The following is a 21017-nucleotide window of genomic DNA, read 5'->3' on the forward strand; positions in this document are numbered from 1 at the left end:
CCATAATTGCAACAGTGGAGCTGAGCGATTCTTAACGTGCCCAGAAGGGCAGCACCTTTGTTGTTTAGCTGAGCTCTGGAGCCTTGAGTTTTTTGGGGTTTTTTTTTGCGGTATGCGGGCCTCTCACTGTTGTGGCCTCTCCCGTTGCGGAGCACAGGCTCCAGACGGCGCAGGCTCAGCGGCCATGGCTCATGGGCCCAGCCACTCCGCGGCATGTGGGTTCTTCCTGGACCGGGGCACGAACCCGTGTCCCCTGCGTCGCAGGCAGACTCTCAACCACTGCGCCACCAGGGGAGCCCTGGAGCCTTGAGTTTTAACCATCGGTCACGTGTGGCCAAGGCCTCGGCAGCAAAATGGCAAACTTGGGAAATGATCGGGAAAGATTCAAGGGTCTCGGTAATTGATGGCGATTCTGAAAATGAAACAGACAAATGCCATCTGGGTGAAGTCCTTACACATGGGGAGGAAGCATCAAGACAGAACAGTGAACACCACCTCCTTCGGCACTCCGAGGTCGGTCTGCTCTTCCCCAAGCACAGAAGTCCAAGGTCCCACTTCTTAGGTCAGTTTCAATTCTCCCACTGCATACATTCAGGGCCAATCAGGCCTTCAGAGTCACCTAACCAGTCAGCGGGAGTCTCACAAGAGCACAAGGCGCTGAACACTGTGAGAAGGGAGTCCAGGGTGTGATGCTGAGCAGGCTGTTTTCTGCACTGAGTTTTGGAAATGCACAGTCAGTAGAGAGGAAAGGAGGAAGGGCGTGGCCAGAGCTGCCCTCGGAAACCTTCCCAGAGGGGTTCATGAACAGAATAAATACAACCGGCTTGCAGCAAGCCTTCTGGAAGGAGCCAACAGGTCACCTCAGACCCACTGCAGTGGGGCAATAAGTAAAATTTACAGCACCCAAAGCCTGATACTCGACCTGAGTCAAAAGCTGTTGGGACAAACCACCAGAGGGCTGCCTGGGGACGCAGTGGAAGACCAGATGGCGACCAACCTGTCCCCACCACACACAGAATTCCTGAGCCCGACCGGCTGCAGCCTGGGTGTACAGCAGGGGCAGCCCAGGGCACTAACAGGGCCCCTGCTGTGCCCGGGTGCAGTGGGGTGGGGGGACAGCACGGCACTAACTAGAGTCCCCTGAGAACTGAGGCACAGTGAGAAGGAGAAAAGGGTGGAGTTTCCTCCTCAGGCCCAGCTGTCACTCTGCCTCCCAAGGGGAGGAAGAAGATGTTTTTGTGCTACTGCCAGCACCACTGATGTTATCTTACTCCAAAGGACGGCACCTGGGTGGGGGGCGGGTATTTCCGCACAGACCCCCAAGCTGTGAGATGGTCCCCAGTGAGGGCCGACAGTTGTCCTAGTCCAAGTCTGGGTCATGTCACAAGCCCTGGCTCATGACAATATGGGTCCCATCACCAGCACCTGACCCCCACCTAGCCAATCTTCAGGTTCTTAGCAGGACAGCTCAAGGGGTAGGGGGAAGAGAGTTTGGGTCTCAGGAACCCAACAAATTCTTCTTCCCAGTCTGCTTCATTTCTCGGAAACCGTGGACCCCTAAATGTCTATCAAACTGGGAGCCGTCCACATGGCCAGGCCTAGACTGCGGCCAACCACACAACCCACTTACAAGACCATGTGGTGTCATCCATTCACAGCGGAAGGCTGGCTCGACCCCTGCCCTCACTGGATGATGCTGTCCGGCTGCCCATTCTGGGCCACCTGTCCAGGGTCAGAGGCAGTGGTGGGGTTGGGCATGCTGCTCTGCAGGTAGCGGCGGAAATCTTTGATCATGGGCCGGAGGACCTGGATGAGGACACTCAGGGCCGCCTGGGTGCCCTCCATGGCCTGAGCCTGGCGCTCTTGGGCACAGGCCTGCACCTCCTGGGAGCGACGGATCATCTGTAGCAAGTCATTCTGCTGCTCCAGGTGCTGGGCAATCTCCTTCACATGCAGGTTGGTGACCCGCTGCTCCTGGATCAGCTTGGCTGAGTTGAGGGCTATGCGGCTCTTGAGCGCCTGCGGCTTGACAGAGGTGTCGGCATGCTGGGCCATCATCTCCACGGGGGCCTCCGCTGGCAGGGGTGGGGGGGCCTCGGCAGTGCAGTACTCTACCACTCCCTCCTCCAGCGTGTGATAGGCGGTCTCTGCGGGGACTGTGGGGAAGAAAGAGCAAAGGCAGTGGCAGGTCACCTTCTAGAAAGAGTGAGGCTAGCCATGTGGGGTGGGGAGGAGGCCATTAAGCCCTCCCCTGGCTTTATAGCCTTTCATATATAAATCTAGAATCTAAGGGGTTTAGAATCTTAATCTACTTAATAACCAAAGGGCCAGCCCCAGATCTGGCAAAAGCAAAGGTGCTAATAGTAAGACTAGCAAAAAATGTAGAGTGCCTACTACGTGCTAACCCTTTGCACTCAGTAGCTCCATGAATCCTCATAACGACACCAAGGGGTAGATACTGTCACATTCATTTTCAGAGAGGAGGTAGACCCAGAAACATGGAATGACTTGCCTAAGGTCAGCTGATTCATCAGGTCCAGGAAGAAATGCAGGTCTCCCCCAACACCAGCGTCCAGTGTGTTCGTAATCACCCCACTGAGCTGCTTCTGGCTAATAAAGGCAGAGCCACAAGCTCCCCGAAGTGCCCCACTGGTCCGGCCTTCTCCAGTGCTTTCTTGACTTCCGTGTCTTTTACGGCCAAGCAGAAAAGGAGGTGGGAGTGGGAAGGCACTAGCTAAAGTGCCCAATAAATGCCTCCCTGTCTCCTTGACCACCTTGGTCAATGGAATACCTAAAGGTCCTCCCTATTCCAGAATAGCAACTGATTTAGACCAGTGTTTGATCCCCTTTCCCACGTCCATATCCTTGAGAAATATGACACTGTGGGGTTATGGCAGTCACACACACACACCCAATTCCCCCAAGCCCCACTGAGAATCACGGATTGAAACAGTTCCCAGCCTATCACAAAGAGCACTTAACAGTCATTGGTGCAAACCTTTATCTAACCAAATAGTCCAACCAACCAGTTTCGTTGTCATTCATAGGCGAGAACCTTTGAAGCCATTCTAGCTGGGCTGTTTGGGCCTCCAAGCATGTGGGAAAGGTCAGTCTTCTCCACCCTTTAATGCCAACATCCACTGTGTGCCCCCAACCCCACCAGGAAGCCCCCTTTCTCTTCTGAGTCCTTAGGTTCTCCCAACTGACAGTGCAGTTATTCATATATTCGTCTTATCTGTCCTACTAGAATATAACTGGCCTAGCTCTTAGACACCTTGGTAATCCCAGTGCCGAGCCCAGGGTTTGGCACAGAATTGCCCTAATGGTTGATGAGGGAACAGAAGGGTAGATTAACACCTGGAACCATGAGGTTCCTCAGCTGTGCCTGACGAACGTTCACCACACTGAAAACCGGAATGTCTTTGTCCAGAATCGACGTCCACCTACCTATTTATTCAACAAATATGTCCTGACTGCCTACTAGGTGCTAGGCCCTGTGTTAAGTCCTGTGGAGATATAAACATGGTCTCTGTCTTCAAGGACCACACAGTTCAGTCATGGACATGAATGGTGGCAAAACAGTGGAGAGCAAGCCAGCCCATCAGAAGTCCAGACTGCGTGCTGAGGAAGTCCCAGAGAGAACAGGATCACTTCTGTCTGGGGATCTCTTGGAAGGCCTCATGGTCTTCCAAGACTCCCATCTGACCTTTGACCCTTGGCAGCCAACCTTCCCTGGGCTGCCCCAGCTCTTGCTGGCCCTTCCCATTTAGGCACGTCAGACTGGGTGGGAGAGGTCACTCACTCTGTGTCAGGGTGACCGTGGCTGTGGCTGCAGTAGCCGTGGGTCCAAGGGCCACGGGGTGGATCTCTGTGGTACTGGGCAGGCTGATGATGGTGGCCTCACCCAGCAGGTTGCAGATGCGCTGTTGCATGGGGGTGAGCAGTACGGGGGCTACAGCTGGGCCACCAGCGCCACTGCCACCACCTGTCCCAGGCCCACCAGCTCCGTCTTCCTCAGTGGGCCCTGGGGCCTCACCACCCTCCACAGCCGCCCGGACCTGGGCAACCTTGCGACGGACCTCGGTCTTGAGGTCAGACCACTTCTTCTTGACCTCAGGCAGCTCCCTGCGGCAGGTGGCCACGGCGTTGACCCTTCTCAGGATGCCATGCCATGCCGCGCTCTTGGCAGCCAGAGGGACCCCAGCGTTGAAGTGGTTCACCAGCAGGTGCTTCTTCAGTTCCAACTCCTCCACGATGATCTCCACCTCTCGCTCAGAAAAGTTCATTTTCCTTTTCTTGGCTGGGACGGCCATGGCCTCTCCCCACCTTGCTTTTTAAAGAAACTATAATCCCCTAACTGCCCCAGTTCCCCTTCTCGCCTTCCTCAGCCTTTCTCCTCACCCACCCCCCCTACAGGGGATAGGCCGGCCTTGTCCAAGGCCAAGTACCAGGCCTTCGGTAACCCCCCTTGCTACGCAAAGTGCGTAGGGCCCAGCCCCGACCGGCCCAGCTGCTGCCAGCCAGCTGCGTAATGGCTTCCTGAATCTGCCTCTTCCGCCGGGATGTGCGGAGATCCGCCCACTTCCCCTCTTCCCGCCTCGCAGCCGTTCTCCAGGGGGACCCGCCCTCCCGGTTGGTCGCGGCTCAGATATCACGTCGATCACTAGTTCTTTCGATCTGTCGCTCAGCTAAAGAGCATGCCTACTTACTGGAATTGGCCTGATCATTGGCCTAAAGGTGTGTCTGTCGCTACAGAGCGCTCCACCCAACCTAGCCTTTACTCACTTCCATTGGAAAGTTGTCCTGTCGTTCAATCATCAGTATTACGACTTTTACGCCGTTAAATTCAGCTATTTTATTGGTGATTTTAGGGAGTTAGGTTACCAAAACCCGGCTTCCTGAGGATTCCTAGTGCTTTCGGTCTTGAGCCGTTAGCCAGTTAATTTTCAGTTCCACCCAATGGCGCAAACTCTGCCTTGCAACCGCAGCTCACAATTGTTCCTCACGCAAATCCTACTTCCCACCGGAGACTGCGATCTCTCCTTACACGACGGCCCCTCCCATCCTTACGATTTCGCCGTCTAAACAGCGTTTCTCAATGGAAATAGGACGCGGGGGCCTTCCGCCTGCCAATCACATGACTTATGCCTATCGCACCGTGATTTCCTCTCTCCTGCCCGGCTCAGCCAATCCCCGCCTCCCTCAGTTTGAATTGCCCCAGGCTGAGCGGGGAATCGCCCCGCCCTCTCCATTGATTCGGGTAGTCAAGGCCTGCGTGGGCAGTCCTCGGTGGGAGGTTCCGCCCCTCCGGGTGGCCCTCCGGGTCTGTGACTGGTCGGCGTCGTGCCTGGGGGTACGGCCATCCAGGCGGCGGGCGGCGGGGCGGGGCTCCCGGAAGCTGCCCATCCCGCCAGCTTGCCGGCACCTCGGAGCCCGCGCTAGTGGACTGAGGTCACCGGCGTGTCTAACGCGCTCTCCCCGCCGGCCCGTCACCCCCGCCTCGCGCCCGATGGTGAGCAGTGTGTTGTGCCGCTGCGTGGCTTCCCCGCCGCCGGAGGCCGCCGCCGCCGCCTCGTCGTCCGCCTCATCGCCGGCGTCCGTTGACCCTTGCGGCGGCGCCGTCTGCGGGGGCCCGGACCACCGGCTGCGCCTTTGGAGCCTTTTCCAGACTCTCGACGTCAACCGCGACGGCGGCCTGTGTGTCAACGACCTGGCCGTGGGACTTGGGCGCCTGGGACTGCACCGCACAGAGGGCGAGCTCCAGGTAGGCAACACGCACCGTCCGCATGGGCGGGGAGGGGACCCCTTCGTGCCCCCGCACCTCCGGGAGGTCCAGGTGACAGGTCTGGTCTGCACGACCGGCTTCTTTGGCAGTACCTTGGAGCTTGGCAGGCTTGGTGGACGGCCTCTCGGACTGGCTGGGACCTCCTGAGTGACAGACGGACACCCCATTTATGCCCTGTGGGGAGTAGAGCTCCTTCTTGGCCTCTGTGGGCGCTTGGGCCAGGGGGAAAGGCTCTCCCTGGGTACAGGTGGGCACCTTCTGGGCATTCTGATGGTAGAAGAGCCCCTTTTTGCTGGGGCTTTCCCCAGAGTAGAAGGCCAAGTCTCAAGAGTCCGGCTTATGTCACCTTCTGACCTCAGGACTAAGCTTTGCTGCTCCCCTCTACCCATCATTAATGGTTTCATCCGTCCTCCTCCAGGAGCACCCCTCCCTCCCCTCTCGTTTCCATGCCAGTGGTGGGCCCTGATCTCGTTCCTCTCAGAAGCATGTGGGAGTTGGAAAAAATGGGAACTGAGGTTTCAGGCAGATCGTGACATGTGGGTGGTGAGAACTGACAGTTCTCATGGGTTGGATTCATCCCCCATTTGACATGCCTGTCCAGAAAATGGGATCGTGATCTCTTACAGGGTTACAGATTAGCATGAAAGAATCTAGGGGAAAATTCTTCGTAAAAGTGAAAGTGTGGCCCACCTAGGAGGGGATTTTTTCCCCCTGTCCTAGAGTGGGCACCTGGCCAAGGGGGAAGAGGGGACAGAGATGTGTTGTCCTTTCTGTATAAAAACCTCGAGCAGAGGCTGGTTCTTCCCCTTCTGTCTCTCATGGTATGTTTTCCTATCTGACTTTGTAGCTGTAGCTGCCCTTTTCCGGTATTTTATTTATTGTGGCTTAGCCTGATGTATAGCCTGGAGGAAGACTACTGAGTATTTTAAGTAAATTGTTTCTCTTCTAAGTTAGTTCCTTTGGTCCATTTGTACATACCGCAATTACAGAATCTCATAGCTAAGTGTGAAAAAAATTTTTGTTAAAACGCCAGTGAGTTAAACCAATTAGTTTGTTGGGTAGGTATACATAAAATTTTTAACTCATATCCAGAATATCTTGGATCAACACCCAAGCTATTTAATTCCAACAGGCTTAGAGACAAGTTTTTTTTAAAGTCTTTTCAAGTGAGTTTTACACAGAATGGTGTTGTGAGCTGGGTATTTTCCAATCCATAACTGATGAATAAGTCACTTGGAAAGATAGGATGGCTGAACTCAGAGGGTCTGTGTCTTATGGGCTTAGGGAGGTGTGGGCCTAGGAGAGCCTTTCTGCTTTTATGAACCTACCCACCTGGCATATGCCACCAGGAGCATCGAGGGCTCTTGGCTACGGGAGTGTATTCAGTGTTCATACCATGCTTTGTGCCTCACCTGGAGTCACAGTGTTTTTTCAGTTCATGGCACATCTGATATTGATCCTAATCCATTTTTTTGGCAGTAAATTTCTAAGGGCAAATAAGGAGAAGGTGATCATTTTTCTTTCCAGTATTGAAAGGAAACCTTTTAGATTAGCCAAAGGGAGCCTAGCCCGTCAGGGTCACATTGGCTCTAAAATCTTTAACTCCGTGACTAAGGTCTACCATCTGAAACAATTCTTTTTCATCCTTTCGGTGTATAGCTTTAGTGTGGACTACTTCTACTCTCAGCTTATGAATGTGAAATTATACAGCCTTGAGAGATTGGGAATGACCCATTTTATTTGTTTATTACCTGTGGCGGAGCACAGGCTAGTCTGTGGTGAATGGTTTAAGTATTAGAGAGAGAACCTGCCTTTTTGTGAATAGCTGGGCAACAGGAAGACACCCTGCCTCACGAACCCCATACCACTTCCTGTTGCAGTAGTATCAGAATTAGCTACATGCAGAAGAAGTAGCGCTGCAGTTTTGCAGAAGTAGCAAAGGCAAAAGAGAATTTGGGGGCCCTTCAGTTCAAAATGGGTTATCTGCCATGGGAATAGGCATTGAAAAACACAACATCAGACTTCGGTAGCTGCTTCAGATAACCCACAGGACCAGTCTGAGGTGCTAGGGTTTGCACAGGGATCAGCTGTGAAGGGCTTATCAGTGGGTGATGGGTGAACCAAGGCCTTGTGACTACACAAAGCCTCCCACTAGCTAACCACCACTGGGTCAAGTTTTCTTTAGAAAAGAACCAGCGATTTTTGGCATCTGCCTTTGTTTCAGAAGAAATTGAGACAGTCGAGAAAAATTTACTTAAAATGGCAGTGGGCAGGCTTCCCTGGTGGCGCAGTGGTTGAGAATCCACCTGCCAATGCAGGGGACACGGGTTCAAGCCCTGGTCTGGGAAGATCCCACATGCCGCAGAGCAACTGGGCCCGTGAGCCACAACTACTGAGCCTGCGCGTCTGGAGCCCGTGCTCCGCAACAAGAGAGGCCGCGACAGTGAGAGGCCCGCGCACCGCGATGAAGAGTGGCCCCCGCTCGCCGCAACTAGAGAAAGCCCTTGCACAGAAACGAAGACCCAACGCAGCCAAAAATAAATATTTTTTTTTAAAAAATGGCAGTGGGCAGAGAAACCGATGGCAGCCAGCCAGAGAAATTTTCTTTGTAAAGAGCATGTGAGCAAGAAGCCTGTCCTGGGACTAAAGAAGGGAAGAGTTTATTAAAGACAGAAAAAAGATGATGACAACAGTAGCAACTTTAGGAGATGAGACTTCAGCTAGAGCTAATTATAGCATTGCCTATTTAAGGCATTTTCATGTGACCAAACAAAATCTCTGTCTGAAAACAAATTTAAAACATAGGTTAGAACTCAGGCAGCCAATTAGGGAAAGAACACAGGCTGTGTTACATGTCATCAGTTGTTCCTTCAGCTGAGGCTTGTGGGGCTCTCCTAAGGGGCTGCTGTTTGATGGAGGTGAGGATTGTAGAAGATGGAGGGGTTGAGGTTGCATATGTACCATCCAGTTTGAGCCTCACAAACTGGGCTTTGGGGAGAACTTGAGGAGCAATCCTTTTAGAACCACATCTGTTATTCCCAAAATAGGTTTCAGGATTATCCAGAGATGATCCTGTCAAAAATGAGAATCTGCCCTGCCCTAATTCTCTCCTTGACCAGAGCAGTATATAGGAGGCAGTCTCTGTTGACCTGAGATAATCGAATGGAAGGTCATTAATATCAAGTTGGATTGCTTAATCGGACAGTACTGTTGAACTCTATACCTTTTCAGCGTTTGGCCATTTGTGGGACAGGTATTTGCATAAGTAGCTGGACTTAGGTAAGACAGTCTACAGAAAAAGAGCCTTTTCCGTAGAAAAGGGGCAGACATAATTTGGTATAACAGAATGACACATTAGAAAAAGAAAAATGCTCTTTGCAGACTGGACTGAGTTCACATATTAAACTGATTGTGTTGTATTGTAAAATTCCTGGCTTGGAGGAATTATCAAGTCAACTAGAGGATGTTTTAAAAAAATTAGTTGATATCTGGACTTCCCTGGTGGTCCAGTGGGTAAGACTCCACATTCCCAATGCAGGGGACCCCGGTTCCATCCCTGGTCAGGGAACTAGATCCCGCATGCATGCCGCAACTAAAAGATCCCGCATACTGCAACTAAGAAGTCTGCATGCCACAACTAAGAATCCCGCATGCCGCAACGAGGATCCCACGTGCCGCAACTAAGACCCGGCGCAACCAAAATAACTAATAAATAAATACTTTTAAAAAAATTAATTGATATCTGCAAAGGTGGAGCCAAGTACCCTGATCCTAAGACTGAGTGATAAATAAGAATCTACCAGAGTGGGCCTGATCTGGACCTTCAGTGGATGAATTCCTTGGATGTTCAAAGAGCCATCAATTGTTGAAGCCTCACACAAACCACGGGGGAATGAGAAGAACAAATATTTTGCTGGTATTCATTTCTAGCCCAGCTGAGTACACAGCCGCGGGATGAATTCAGTGAACAAAACTGTACTCAGAGAGGACTAGTCTCATTAAACTAAATCTGAGCAGACTTTTCATTTGTTAACCATTTCTTCTACCAGTGTGAATTTCACAGAACCGAAGAATTTAGTCTCGGACGGGTCACTGGCCATCATAGGCCAGCCTCCCACCCAGTGTGGGAGGCATTCCTCCTGTGGCATCCTTCACAGAGGGTCGGTCACCCAGCCCATTCCTTTGTGGACCTAGTCGGGGCCCTTGTGAGTTCTTTCTTAGATCAGACTGAAGTCCGTCTGCTTGCATCTGCTACCCATTTGCCCCAAGGGTACCTTCAGGAGCAGCCCAGAAACGTGGTCCAAGGGTCCTTGAAAAGAGCTGTCTTATCTGAAAACAGCGATCCTCTGTAATCTCCACTGCTGCTCAAAGCAGTAGATTTCTTCCATGGTATGCTGTCCACACCCCATGGTCCCTTCCCTGAGGCAGTGTGCCCTGGAGTTTAGACTACAGATTTTCCCTGGAAACATAACACGAAGCGAAGGAAGCCAGTCACAAAAGACCATATGTATTACATGATCCATTTTCTATGAAAGTCCAGAATAGGGAAAGCTGTAGAGACAGAAAGTAGATTAGTGGTTGCCTAGGCCTGGGAGCAGAGGGGAACGGAGAGCTAGGAAGGGGATAACTAATAATAGGTCTGGGGTTTATTTTTTGGGGGGTGTTTAATTTATTTATTTAATTTATTTATTTTCAGCCGTGTTGGGTCTTTGTTGCTGCGTGTGGGCTTTCTCTAGTTGTGGCGAGCAGGGGGCTGCCCTTCATTGCTGTGCGTGGGCTTCTCATCGTGGTGGCTTCTCTTGTTGCGGAGCACTGGCTCTAGGCCCACGGGCTTCAGTAGTTGCAGCACGCGGGCTTCAGTAGTTGTGGCTCACAGGCTTAGTTGCTCCACAGCATGTGGGATCTTCCCGGACCAGGGCTCGAACCCGTGTCCCCTGCATTGGCAGGCGGATTCTTAACCACTGTGCCACCAGGGAAGCCCGAGGGTTCTTTTTGAGGTGATGAAAATGGTCTAAAATTGACCATGGTGGTGGTTGCACATATCTATGAATATACTAAAAGCCATCAAATTGTACACTCAAATGGGTGATTTGTATGGTATGCAAATTATATCTCAATAAGACTTCTTTAAATAACCCAGTACAGTCTTTGTGGTATAATGTAAACCTGGGTTCAAGTATTGTCTGTGCTGCTTGCGAGCCATGTGACCTTGAGCAAGTTACCCAACCTCTCCAAGTCTTATCAGCCTCCTTATCTTGGTGGTAGGAATACCTACTTCAGTGGGTTTTTGTGGGATTGAATTAGAAGAAGTACAAAGAACCTGGGACAGGGTTCAATACAAAGTGACTTGTCCCCCCATCGAGTCTGAAAATAAGATGCCCACAGTTGGTCGTATCCTCTACATTTTTTTCTTAGGTTTCTAAGGTGAAAAGTGGGCTAGAGGGCTTCCCTGGTGGCGCAGTGGTTGAGAGTCCGCCTGCCGATGCAGGGGACACGGGTTTGTGCCCCTTTCCGGGAGGATCCCACATGCCGCGGAGCGGCTGGGCCCGTGAGCCATGGCCGCTGGGCCTGCGCGTCCGGAGCCTGTGCTCCGCCGCAGCGGGAGAGGCCACAACGGTGAGAGGCCCACATACCGCAAAAAAAAAAAAAAAAAAAAAAAGTGGGCTAGAAAGAAGGAGAAGGTCTGGGGGATGTGGGTAATAAAGGGTGTGTCAGTAATAAAGGGTGCGTAGCACCCAGGGAGAGCACAGTCTCCTGTCAGCTGACAGGGCTGCGGAAAGCCCAGGCCCTGTTGCTTTAAGGAAGATTAAAACAGAAAAAAAAAAAGAAAAGAAAAAGAAACCCCAGTGGCAGGAGATTTCTAAGAAGGGGTCTTGTCACTCTACACCCAATGATGTCTTTGGCCCAAATGTTTCCCTGGATGGAAATGGGCCCCCTTGAGCACCGCTCTTGTCAGCCTGTTGCCCGTTTCATGAGCCATAGATGCTCTTTTCTCAAATATAGAGTTCACTTTGAGGTTGTGAAAATGGAAGCTTCAAGTAGAGCTTAATTAAAACCTTTGGAGATTATGTCACTCACCTCATTAGTGTGTAGAAGTGGGACTGAGGCTGGTTGAAAGCAAAGGCAGTGGCAGAACCCAGCATTTGGACTTTGCCCAATTTAGCTCAACATACACTGCCTCCTTCCTTCCGTGGCTGGAGGTACTTAACTAATCCTTAAAACTTTGAGGCCTGGGCTTCCCTGGTGGCGCAGTGGTTAGGAGTCAGCCTGCCAATGCAGGGGACATGGGTTCGATGCCTGGCCTGGGAAGATCCCACATGCCGTGGAACAACTGAGCCCGTGCGCCACAACTACTGAGCCTGTGCTCTAGAGCCCGCGAGCCACAACTACTGAGCCCGCATGCCACAACTACTGAAGCCCGCGTGCCTAGAGCCCGTGCTCCACAACAAGAGAAGTCACGACAATGAGAAGTCCGTGCACTTCGACGAAGAGTAGTCCCTGCTCACCGCAAGTAGAAAAGCCCGCACACAGCAACAAAGCCCCAACATAGCCAAAAAAAAATAAAAATAAATAATAATAATAAAACTTTGAGGCCTTTATTTTCACAGTTTGTGACAAGGAAGTATCTGTGCCATGACACCAGCTGAGCGTTTTAAGACCCCCCATAGTGCTCAGGAAGCAGGGCCTGAAATGATAGGTATGCTCTGGTCTATAAAAGACTCAACACAAAACCTAAAAAAAGAATTTATTGTCTTAAAGTGCGCCTTCCTTTAAAATAAATGAATAACAAAGGTAGGACAGAAGGAGCTTCTTATCTGCTTTAAACTCGGCTGGGAAGCTTGCAAAGGAGGTGAGTCATGGCTTATTTTCCCAGGGTCCAGGGGAAACTGGAGCCGGTGGCTGTCCCTGTTCCTGCTGCTGCTTTGTGAAGCTTTCCACATTCCATCTACCCCTGGCCTCCTGCCTCCTTTCCTCCAGCCCTCCCTCCTCCTGGGCTGGAGTCTGATATGACTCTTCTTACCAAACACAGGGAAAACCACCTCCATTGTGTGAGAAAACTCGCAAAAAAAAGAAATGCCAGTGATGAAAAAAAAGGGGGAAAAAAGGGCAGGGAATGGTTTAGATCACCCAGAATAAGCACAAAGTGTTGAATCCTTGCCTTTGGTCTGTAACAGTGATTCCTGTTGGTTAAAACCAACTCGCTACTGTGCCCACCTTCACCATCCTGTTGGCCTTTCCCCACCGTCACTTCTGGTTAAATGACTTGTCCAGGGTCTTACAGAAGCACTACAGGGAGAGATTACGTTCTTATAAAAGCCTTTAGTGATGCATTTATGGACGTGGTTAACTTTTTTCCTTTATGTCTTGGATGTATTTTTTTTGCTAGAGTCTCTTCTTTAACCTATATAAGCAGTAAAAATAGGATCTGGTAAATAGTTCTACAGCTTAAAAAATGCCTTTTCTGAATTGTTTCTAAGTGCTGACGATATAAACCAGTCATTCTTACACAGAATTCTCCCAGCTGCCCTTCACACCCTGAGCAGCTCTGATGTATATTTGCTGAAGGCAGCTGTCCATCCGGTGGGCTTCATGCCTGTGTCTGGGCTCTTCTCTCTGAGGTCCTCCCCCAGGACAGAGTAAGCAGCTGGTGACAGTTCCATTCTCACTCATTCAGATGATCTCAGTTTTAGAGTGTGATCCTGAAGTCAGCTTTAAGAAACCACAAACATTTAGTGTTGCTTTAATAATAAATCTGCTAGTTTGCCTTTTCACGTGGGAGCAGAGAAAGAGCGAATAAGGAAAGCGTGGCTGCCACAAGTGGGCTGAACATGTACCAGTGGTTTGGCTCCTACTGGTCAGTTTTGGGTTGGTTGGGAAATTCTGATTATTTAAGGTGATTGGGTGTTTTACATGCCGGCTTCGATACCATATTCTCCCCCTGCCCCCCTTGGCATCTATCTAATCTGAAAGGAGAATCAGGCTCCTATAAGAGCAGAAAAAGAAGAGAAAGTATGCTGTGTTTCTATGTGGTCTCTTGTTTCTACAGATCTTTATGTGCTACATCTCAAAATCCTATACTTAAAATCAGGTTAATTTTGTACACCCCTAACTTTCTTTTATTTTTTAAAAATTTATTTATTTAATTAATTTATTATTTTTGGCTGCCTTTGGTCTTCGTTGCTGCATGCAGGCTTTCTCTAGTTGTGGCGAGCGGGGGGCTACTCTTCATTGCGGTGTGTGGGCTTCTCGTTGCAGTGGCCTCTCTTGTTGCAGAGCATGGGCTCTAGGCACACGGGCTTCAGTAGTTGTGGCTCGCGGGCTCTAGAGCACAGGCTCAGTAGTTGTGGCGCGCGGGCTTAGTTACTCCACAGGCTTAGTTGCTCCACGGCATGTGGGATCTTCCCAGACCAGGGCCTTAACTTCTGTTCCCTGCATTGGCAGGCGGATTCTTAACCACTGCGCCACCAGGGAAGCCCCTAACTTTCTTTTAGAGAAAAGAAAAAGACATCTTTGTTAGCAGGCATTGACCTTGAACTTGGGAGACTGGCTTTTCACCAGGAATAAATAAGACTCAATGGAGACTGGCTTTTCACCAGGAATAAATAAGCATCCAAGAGACTGTTTTCTCGGTGGGGCACTTCTCTTTTCCACAGTCACAGGAGTCCCCTTCAGGGAGTTTTGGCCAAAGCTAGATTTTCTGGTTTTACTTCCTAAAATGGAAATAGATTAGGGGATTTCACCTTTTTCATTACTGCAGTTTTGTCGTCTTCAGTGCCAAATGAGGCTGGTGCCTGGCTCCTCTTCATTGTCTAATTGTGGGCTGAGTCGAGGGCATGAGGCTGTTTAATAGTCCTGTCTGACACCCTGAAACCACTGCTGCCATGGGACGGCACAGGACAGCACCCAGGATCTAAGCGTTTAAATTCTCCGGTTGATTGATTTCAGAGAAGGATAGTCACCTGCCACAGTGGTGCCTTTGAAATGACAAATCGTTACTACCAACGTATAAAGAGATCCTTCAAACTCTTTTGCTCCTGTACCATCCGAAAAGGATTTTATTTTTTATTTCATGATTTTTTTAAAAAAAATATTTATTTATTTATTTGGCTGCGTTGAGTGTTCGTTGCGGCACACAGGATCTTTGTTGCGGCTCGCAGGCTTCGTTGCCCCACAGCATGTGGGATCTTAGTTCCCTGACCAGGGATCGGACACGCGTCCCCTGCGTTGCAAGGCAGTTTCTCAACCACTGGACCATCAGGGAAGTACCCGAAAAGGATTTTAAAAACCAGTGTACCCCGTTGCACGTTAAGTTGACATCTAAACATTTTTGTCATAGGTTTAATAGCTGCAGAGGGTATAATTTCTGGCATACTGTGTATCTGCCTTAAATGTTTTAGTTTGTCGGTTTGGGTTTTGATCAAAACCTAAGAGTTTTGCAGATTTGACTCATCCAGTTTATGGAAAATGCCTTCCATATAACCTATTGGCCAAGCCAGTCTTCATTTTCAAGTCAAATCCATTTGACTCTCTGTCAAATAAAATCTGACTTCATTTTTCAGTTAAAAAAGAAAGTCTTGGTGGTCTTCCCTTTGACGACATCTCTTCTGAATGCTAATTGTAATTCTAAGATAGATAGATGGGTAGTAGGTAGTGAAACTTGTAAACAAGGGACATGGGGAGAGCTCTCTGCCCTGTTGTAAGACGCCCTCAGGAATCTGCAGTTGTCCTTCTGTGTGATGTCCCAGGGGCTTTTATACCCTGGGCAATTCATCAGGATAATTTGGAATGGGTTCCCGCCGGGGGTTCATTCCATTAGAATTTGTTTTCTCTGAAAAGTACGGGAGATCTTGTGACACAGTTTTATCCCCAAGTCTCTATTTTCTAGATTCTTGGAAGAGTGGGTTGCTTCTGCAGGTGATTACCCTCAGCTTAACCAGGTTCTGTGGATGTTTATAAATCTACAGTTACTGGAGCGTTATGCTTGCCAGCCCTGTCTCTGGATATGGGTGGTCCCTCATACCCAAGAAAGTTAAGTGAGGTGGAATTGTATTATAGTAATAGCAAAAGAAACTAATGATCTCTACCAGATATTGGTGGTTTAGGCGATACTGTGGTGTAAGGAAAGAGATGTACTGCATTAACCCACAAGGAGATCAAAGGTGCTTTAAAATAAAAATATTGGCAAAGTATGCAAATTGAACAGATTTTCATTGATCCCTGTCTTAGGTGCTGGTCAGGGGAGATTTTAGGATAGATAAGTCCTGGTCTCTTCCTCACCTAGTTATTATTTCTTTTCTTCTGCTGACTTTGGGTTTAATTTGTTCTTTTCTGGTTTCTTGTGGTGGAAACTGAGGTCATTGATTTGATACCTCTTTTCTGATGTAGGTATTCCCTTCTAAGGCCTGCTCTGGCTGCATCCCACAAGTTTCGCTGTGTTGTGGTTTCACACCATTCAAAATACTTTCTAATTTCTCTTTTGATTTCTTCTTGAGCATGGGCTCTAGGCACGCGGGCTTCAGTAGTTGTGGCACATGGGCTCAGTAGTTGTGGCTCACGGGCTCTAGAGCGCAGGCTCAGTAGTTGTGGCTCATGGGCTTAGTTGCTCCATGGCATGTGGGACCTTCCCAGATCAGGGATCGAACTCATGTCCCCTGCATTGGCAGGTGGATTCTTAACCACTGTGCCACCCGGGAAGTCCGAACTGTCACTTATCTTTGAAAGAGATTTAAATAATAAGGAAAAAGTTCTTTCCATCTACCCACACAATTACCATTTCTAGTGCTCTTCATTCCTTTCATTCCATTCTTCATCTGGTTATCATTTTTCTCTATCTGAAGGATTCCTTTAACATTTCTTGTAATGCAGATCTGCTGGTGGTAAATTCTTTCAGCTTTTGTATGTCTGAAAAGTGTTTATTTTGCCTTCCTTTTGGAAGGTATTTTTCTAGGTATAAAATTCTGGATTAACAGTTTCTGATGGAAAGCCCCTTGTCATTCTTGTTTTTGTTCTTCTGTAAGTAATGGGTCTTTTTCTCAAGGTGTTTTAAAGATTTTCCTTTATATCACTGGTTTTCAGAAATTTAACTGTGATGTGCCTGAGTGTAGTTTTTTGTTTTGTTTTGTTTTGATGTTTTTTATGCTTGGGGTTTGCTGAGCTTCTTGGATCTGTAGGTTTTAATAAATTTGGAAAAAATCTGGCCATTATTTCTTTAAATATTTGTTCTGTCCCCACCTCCTGAACTTCAGTTGGGTGTATATTAGTCTATTAGCAGTTCTCCCACAGCTCACTAATGCATTTTTCATTTTTTTGTATTGTTTTATTTTTTCTCTCTGTGTTTCATTTTGTAAAGTTTCTATTGCTGTGTCTTCAAGTTCATTAATCTTTTCTTCTGCATTGTCTAATCTGCTATTAAAACCATCCAGTGTGTTTTTCGTCTCAGACATTGTAGTTTTCTTCTAGAGTATCTGCAATGTCTCTGTTTAACGTTCTTGATCTTTCTTGAGCATGTAGGATACAGTTATGACTTGCAATATCCTTGTGTACCAATTCTGTCATACACGTGATTTCTGGATCAGTTTCAATGGACTGATTTCTCATCATGGGTCACCTTTTCCTGCTTCTTTGCATTAGGCTGTTAATTTTTTATGGGATTTTTATCTTGGATATCTTTGTATTCCTATAAATATTCTTGAGCTTTATTCTGGGATGCAGTGATTCAGAAACAGTTTGACCCTTTCCGAGACTGCTTTTTTTTTTTTTACGGTACGCGGGCCTCTCACCGTTGTGGCCTCTCCCGTTGCGGAGCATAGGCTCCGGACGCACAGGCTCAGCGGCCATGGCTCACGGGCCCAGCCGCTCCGCAGCATGTGGGATCCTCCCGGACCAGGGCACGAACCCGCGTCCCCTGCATTGGCAGACGGACTCTCAACCACTGCGCCACCAGGGAAGCCCCGAGCCTGCTTTTTAAAGCTTTGTTAGTCAGGCAAGAACAGCATTTAGTCTGGGGCCAGTTTTGCCCCACTATTGAGGCAAAACCTTCTGAGTACCCTTCCGGAACCTTCCTATATTATGAGGTTTTTCCACTCCAGCTGGTGGGAACAGGAACTATTCTTAGCCCTGTGATGCCTTTGGCTGGTTCCTTCCCCACCCACAGGCAGTTTCCTCATACTCACTTGCTCTGATTTTGGGGGGCCCCCAGCAGAGCTCCAGAGCTTGCTGTCTGTGTAGCTCTGTCTTCTCTGGTACTCTGTCCTGCAAACTCTAGCTGTCCTGGCCTCCCAGCTCCTTCTCTTCAACATAGGGAGACTACTGGGCTCTGCTGGGTACCCACTCTCTGTACCATATCCTGGAAACTCCAGGCAGGAAGCCTGGGCAGTTGAGGGGCTCATGTGTTTAGAAATCTCAGGAATCACTGCCCTTCGTTGCCTAATGTCCAGTGTCTTGAAAACCATTCTCGTATATTTTGCCTTCCTTTTGGAAGGTATTTTTCTAAGTATAAAATTCTGGATTAACAGTTTCTGATGGAAAGCCCCCTGTCATTCTTGTTTTTGTTCTTCTGTAATGGGTCTTTTTCTTAAGGTGCTTTTAATATTTTCCTTTTTATCACTGGGTTTCAGAAATTTAATTTGTTTTTTCAGAAATTTAAGTTGTTACAGGCAGGAAGGTGAATTGGTTCCTGTTACTGCATCTTGGCTAGAACCCCCTCACCCCCCCGAGTTCATAACTCAGTTCCGTGGTACAGAGTAGTCCATTAAATGAAAAGCCAGTAACCTCCTCAATAAGGGATTTATCTCATGTTTGTAGATGGGGGCCTAAAACATCACCATCTCCCCCAACTCACCAGATTTTCAGTGCCTAAAAAAAGATTAATTTTCACTAAAGGATTACTTATTTATATAGAGATTTTTGCTCTGGACTGGCTCTTCTTTAGTATTAAAGATATTTATTTCTATGAACTCACAATCATTTTCTATTTATTTATTTATTTATTTGTGGCTGTGTTGGGTCTTTGTTGCTGCGTGTGGACTTTCTCTAGTTGCTACAAGCAGGGGCTACTCTTCGTTGCAGTGTGCAGGCTTCTCATTGCAGTGGCTTCTCTTGTTGTGGAGCATGGGATTTAGGTGCCCGGGCTTCAGTAGTTGTGGCACACAGGCTCAGTAGTTGTGGCTCACGGGCTCTAGAGCGCAGGCTCAGTAGTTGTGGCACACTGGCTTGGTTGCTCCGTGGCATGTGGGATCTTCCCGGACCAGGGCTTGAACCCATGTCCCCTGCATTGGCAGGTGGATTCTTAACCAACGTGCCACCAGGGAAGACCCTGAACTCACAATCACTTTCTTTTCTTTTTCTTTCTTTTTTTTTTTTGCTGTACCGCACAGCATGTGGGATCTTGGTTTCCCCACCAGGCATCAAACCCATGCCCCTTGCAGTGGAAGCGTGGAGTTTTAACCACTGGATCACCAGGGAAGTCCCTCACAATCATTTTCTAGATAAAATAGCTAATATGTACTGTTCTAAGAGCTTTGTACATTATTTCATGTAGTCTTTAACCGACTCTGTGAAGTAATGATATGGTTCTGTTACTATCCTCATTTTGCACATGAGGCTATTAAAGCACAGAGAGGTAAAGTAACTTGACCAAGATCACACAGCCAGTAAGTGATGGCCAGGATTGAACCTGGGGTCTGGCTCCAAAGACTAGACATTTAATCAACACACAAAACTGCTTCCAGGTAAAGTTGTTCTGTATATCCAGTGAGAGGGCAACTGATGCGGGTTCCTCAACTTTCAAACAAGCATGCCATCTTGCTTTCCCTTGTCGTGTTTTCTTTTTAAATAACGGTTGTATGTATGCACACATGTGTGCCTGGTCATACATGCTCATGATTTGGTTTCACTAGATATAAGAGGATATTCAAAGAAAATAAACCTCCCATCTATCTTTTTTCCTTCAAACCCCGAAGTTCCCCCCCACCCCACCCCAAACCGTCTCTTCAATTTTAGTTCGTCTTTCCAGAGAGATTCTTCACGTACACAAGCTTAGAAATAGATGGCAGCAAACTATCCCCTTTCTTCTGCACCTTGCTCTTTTCATCTAACAAGATATTTTCAAGTCATTCCATAATAGTAGGTGTAGAGCTGCCTTACTCTTTTTGACAGCTGCCTAGGGCTCCATTGTGGTTGTGCATTAATTTACAACCTACTCCCCTTCTAAAGAATTTTACATTGTTTCCAAACCTGTGCTATTGTAAATCAGGCTGCAAAAAATATCCTTATATTTTATCACACGTATGTATCCCATATATATCACATTTGTATATGTGATTTCCCACATGTGCAAATATATCTGCAGGATAAATCACTAAAAGTGGAATTGCTGTGTCAGAGCGTTTGTGCTTTTGATATGTTGGTAGCTGTGACTAAATTGCTCTCCAGAGGGATTATACTGATTTACACTCTCATAGCAGCGTATGAGGGTATATGTTTCTCTATACTCTCCCCAACACGGTCTATTAAACTTTTTTCATGCTGTGTTTGTTTTCAAAATAATGGCTGTGAACACCGTATCAAAGGGTTACCTTTGTGAGGGATGACCCGGCACTGCATTTGTCTGCCAGGAAACTAAGAAACAAATGACCAAAGATTAATTCCCTTTTGTTCATGATCATTTGCTCATTTCAGCCCACAGACTTCATCTATGCCTGGTTCTGGGCACTAGGGGTAGAAAGATCTGCAACTTGGTCCCTGTCCCCAGGAAGTTCATCTTGTAGAGCGAGACACAGAGGAGTGGCTATGGTATGGTGTGCATTGTGTTACACACAGTTGCAGAGAATGGGATAATGGAACAAGGGAAAGTGTTGCTAGATGTCTTAGGAAGTGTTGCCAGGATCTCTTGATTGTGCTGAACTTGATGGGGAATGTCATCCCGGAAACAGCCAGGTGGAGAGAAGGAAGTTGGACTCTTGAGGACCAGCCAGCTCAAGGTGGATTCTGTGAGACTGGAAGCTCCTCTGGAGGTTACCGCGGGCACCTCCCTGCAGAACTGCCGGCTGCATGCAGGGAATCGGTCGGCTGTGATTGGAGGGATGTTGCTGGTGGGGATAATGAACTCGGTAGTGTCGGCAGAGGTGATTGGCCGCGCCCTGCTGCAGTGAGAATGCAGGCTGGATGCTCGGGTCCTCACTTGCGTGATGATCATTAATTGAGCGAGGACAGCTGAATAATTGGGAGCTCG

The 21017-nt window shown here is 48.4% G+C and overlaps 2 protein-coding genes across 3 annotated transcripts in view; one reads left to right on the forward strand and one right to left on the reverse strand.

The window, feature by feature from the left end:
• Positions 1-1683: 1683 nt before the first annotated feature.
• Positions 1684-4313, reverse strand: NAIF1 (nuclear apoptosis inducing factor 1). Its single transcript, XM_065879709.1, has 2 exons — positions 3803-4313; positions 1684-2156 (listed from the first exon to the last, which is right to left on the reverse strand). The coding sequence occupies exons 1-2, from the start codon at positions 4311-4313 to the stop codon at positions 1684-1686; spliced, it is 984 nt and encodes a 327-aa protein (XP_065735781.1).
• Positions 4314-5509: 1196 nt separating this feature from the next.
• Positions 5510-21017, forward strand: part of SLC25A25 (solute carrier family 25 member 25) — a 32749-nt gene continuing 17241 nt past the window's right edge. For both annotated transcript variants that reach the window (XM_065879782.1, XM_065879783.1), the window contains exon 1: positions 5510-5764. In XM_065879782.1, the coding sequence (XP_065735854.1) occupies positions 5510-5764 (255 nt within the window). The remainder of the gene's footprint in view (positions 5765-21017) is intronic.

This window comes from Phocoena phocoena, chromosome 6, assembly GCF_963924675.1.
Source record: "Phocoena phocoena chromosome 6, mPhoPho1.1, whole genome shotgun sequence".
NCBI classification, from domain to species: Eukaryota; Metazoa; Chordata; class Mammalia; order Artiodactyla; family Phocoenidae; genus Phocoena; species Phocoena phocoena.

What these genes read in the sequence shown, in the direction of transcription:
- NAIF1 (XM_065879709.1), bottom strand. Translation starts at nt 4,313, where the DNA reads ATGGCCGTCCCAGCCAAGAAAAGGAAAATGAACTTTTCTGAGCGAGAG. An exon ending in CACGGTCACCCTGACACAGA is followed by an intron (nt 2,157 to 3,802) that starts GTGAGTGACCTC and finishes TCTTCCCCACAG; the next exon opens with TCCCCGCAGAGACCGCCTAT.